Source organism: Populus nigra, chromosome 8, assembly GCF_951802175.1.
Source record: "Populus nigra chromosome 8, ddPopNigr1.1, whole genome shotgun sequence".
NCBI classification, from domain to species: Eukaryota; Viridiplantae; Streptophyta; class Magnoliopsida; order Malpighiales; family Salicaceae; genus Populus; species Populus nigra.
In genome coordinates this window covers 3,719,401-3,721,997 of record NC_084859.1, presented here as the reverse complement: position 1 = coordinate 3,721,997, position 2,597 = coordinate 3,719,401, and the positions used below count along the sequence as shown (strand labels likewise).

The 2,597-nt window shown below is 32.6% G+C and overlaps 1 protein-coding gene across 1 annotated transcript; it reads right to left on the bottom strand.

Annotated features, from left to right (window-relative positions):
* Window positions 1–1,167: 1,167 nt before the first annotated feature.
* Window positions 1,168–2,371, bottom strand: LOC133700578 (ethylene-responsive transcription factor WIN1-like). Its single transcript, XM_062124146.1, has 2 exons — window positions 1,999–2,371; window positions 1,168–1,756 (listed from the first exon to the last, which is right to left on the bottom strand). The coding sequence occupies exons 1-2, from the start codon at window positions 2,076–2,078 to the stop codon at window positions 1,297–1,299; spliced, it is 540 nt and encodes a 179-aa protein (XP_061980130.1). The 5' UTR covers window positions 2,079–2,371; the 3' UTR covers window positions 1,168–1,296.
* Between the last annotated feature and the right edge of the window lie 226 nt (window positions 2,372–2,597).

The window sequence follows — 2,597 nt, the reverse complement described above, 5'->3', positions numbered from 1 at the left end:
AGTACTTTTTAAAGATGCATGACAAGTATATTTTCAGACTATGTAGGAGGAATCATAAAGGTTTTTATGAATGATTTTATTGTTTATGGTACTTTTGATGCATACCATGAAAATTTAACTTTTATTTTGAAAAGATGAATGGAAACTAACCTTGAATTATAAAAAGTGTCATTTTATGGTTGAACAATGGATAATTTTAGAGCATATAGTTTCTACTAGAGGTTTGAAAGTTGATAAAGCTAAGATATATATTATTGTATCCTTGTCTTATCCCTCAAGTGTACAAGAAGTTCATTCCTTTCTAAAACATGTATATTTCTATTGGAGATTTATCAATGACTTTTTGAAAATAGCATTCTCCTTGTGTAAATGATTGGCAAAGGATGCAAATTTCATGTTTAGGAAAAAAATTGTTCTTTCATTTATGTTTAAAGCCTTTTCTTTGTTTTAATAATTCTATCGTAACGAGAGTTAATTTGATTGAAGCTTAGATGGGTATAAAGTCAAGCCATAGACAATAAATGAAGGTGTATATTAAGAAGCAACCCGGTATACAAAAACAACTAAATAAATAGATTTGCTTTCATCTTTTCTTTCCTCTTTTACCTTTTTTTTTTTTTTGTGATGGTGCTTGTTTTACCTAGTTTAGCCAAATTTGTCCATGTTTGGGTATTTTTCCTTTGTATGTTCAATTTACTTTGGGTATAAGTGCTTGTTTTCAATATAAAATAATGTTATGTTGAATTTTTGTTTCAAACCTTAGTATATATTTTGACTTTTTATGAGCTTTGGAGATTCGAACATAATAATGAATATTATTCATTCAAAAGTTATGTATTTTAAGAACTTATTTAATATCTTGTAGGTGTTATACTTATATTACATGTGTATGTGAACCATAAAATATACTATAGTGATAGAAGAAATAGAAAAAAAAATATTCTCTTTATAATTTTAATGAGAATATACTATAGGAATTTAAAATTAAAAGAAGCTAAATATTGATATTTTCATAATAATAAATTTGAATGCTTCGATAATTATACTCAAAAGTCAATCTATACCCAATTCAAAATTAATACATCAATATCTCATATATATATATATATATATATATATATATATATATATATATATATATATATATATATATATGCGCGCTCATGCTGAAAGTAATTTTTTTAATTTAATATAATATATATGCATTTCAATATTAATAAAGTACATATATTGATAACAATAAGAAAGATATAAATATATTAGAAACCTATTGTCGTCCATGGATGCAACTCCCTTCTACCTGTTAAGTAGCTCCTCTATCATCTGCAATGCAACCCTTTCCTCGTCATCTGGACCATCATCACGACCACCTTCTTGGCCTGCCATATCTGATGTATCTGAGATGAGAATCTTTTGTTCCGGGGCTTGCCGTCCATCCTTCTTTCCAAGCTCTACAGTCATAATCCAATTTGAAACCGAACGTGGACCGGCACGCTTTTGCCAGACTCCAATATGGCAATTCTCGGCGTCAAGCCTTAGACAAGTTAGGGAAGGATATGGAGATCTGCAATATTTGCGTAGTTTTGCACTAAGAGCTGATGAGGAGGAGGGAGAGTTCTGACCATTTCTTGTTTGATTTGCAACCACAGGGAAGTTTGTTTTGGCGTTACGGCCACTCATCAAAATCGCTGCTTCATCGTAGGCTCTTGCTGCCTCTTCAGCTGTATCAAATGTTCCAAGCCACACCCTTCTTTTTCTGTGCGCAATAATCAAGAACCCATGAAAGTTTAAGGCTACCAATAAAGAAAACAAAAGGACAAAAGAAAACTAAGACTTTGGAGCAAAAAGGCTAGAACATGATAGCAAAGTACTGGGGACGATTATTTTTTTTTTACCCCAAAACAGTTTGAATTTTAGAAATCATTTTCAAACAGGTATGAATGAATAGATAGATAAATAAATATAGGAAATTGAGAATCATAAGAACAAAACCAGTACAGTAAAGGATGACGAATCTCAGACACCCATGAGCCCCAGTGGCGTTGCCTGACACCTCTGAACTTCTTTGATTGTACCATGATGTGAAGAACTGACAGACTTTTATGTCTTTCTGCGTTTTTCCCTTGCCAGTTCAAATCTTACGGATCAAGTATATATACAGTACAAGAGAACGTTATGCTGTGAGCAAGCTAGTAAATTGAATGAGCAATTATTCATTGCTTGGTTTTTGGATCAAGTATAGCTGTATAGGCCATTGGTAGCGTCAACAATCTACCCTAGAATTAAAGGGTCACCCTCTATTTTCCATTAGCAGCTGCTGCATGTGCTGGCCATAATTTGCAACCCACCACTCTACCTCTAGGCACTTGGAAAATTGGAGGAACAGAAACGACAATTTTCATGTATATGGAGCGTAGGCGTATACAATAATCATCCAAGAATTTAATTCTACACAGCTGTGATTAAATATCAGCTGTGTTGTGGCCCCAAACTGTCAGCTTTCCGATGTCTCGGTGATTGGAAAGGGAGTTGACAGCTGATTTTCCGTGTTATATACTATATGCTAAAGCAAGGATAGGCAAAAAAAAAAAAAAAAA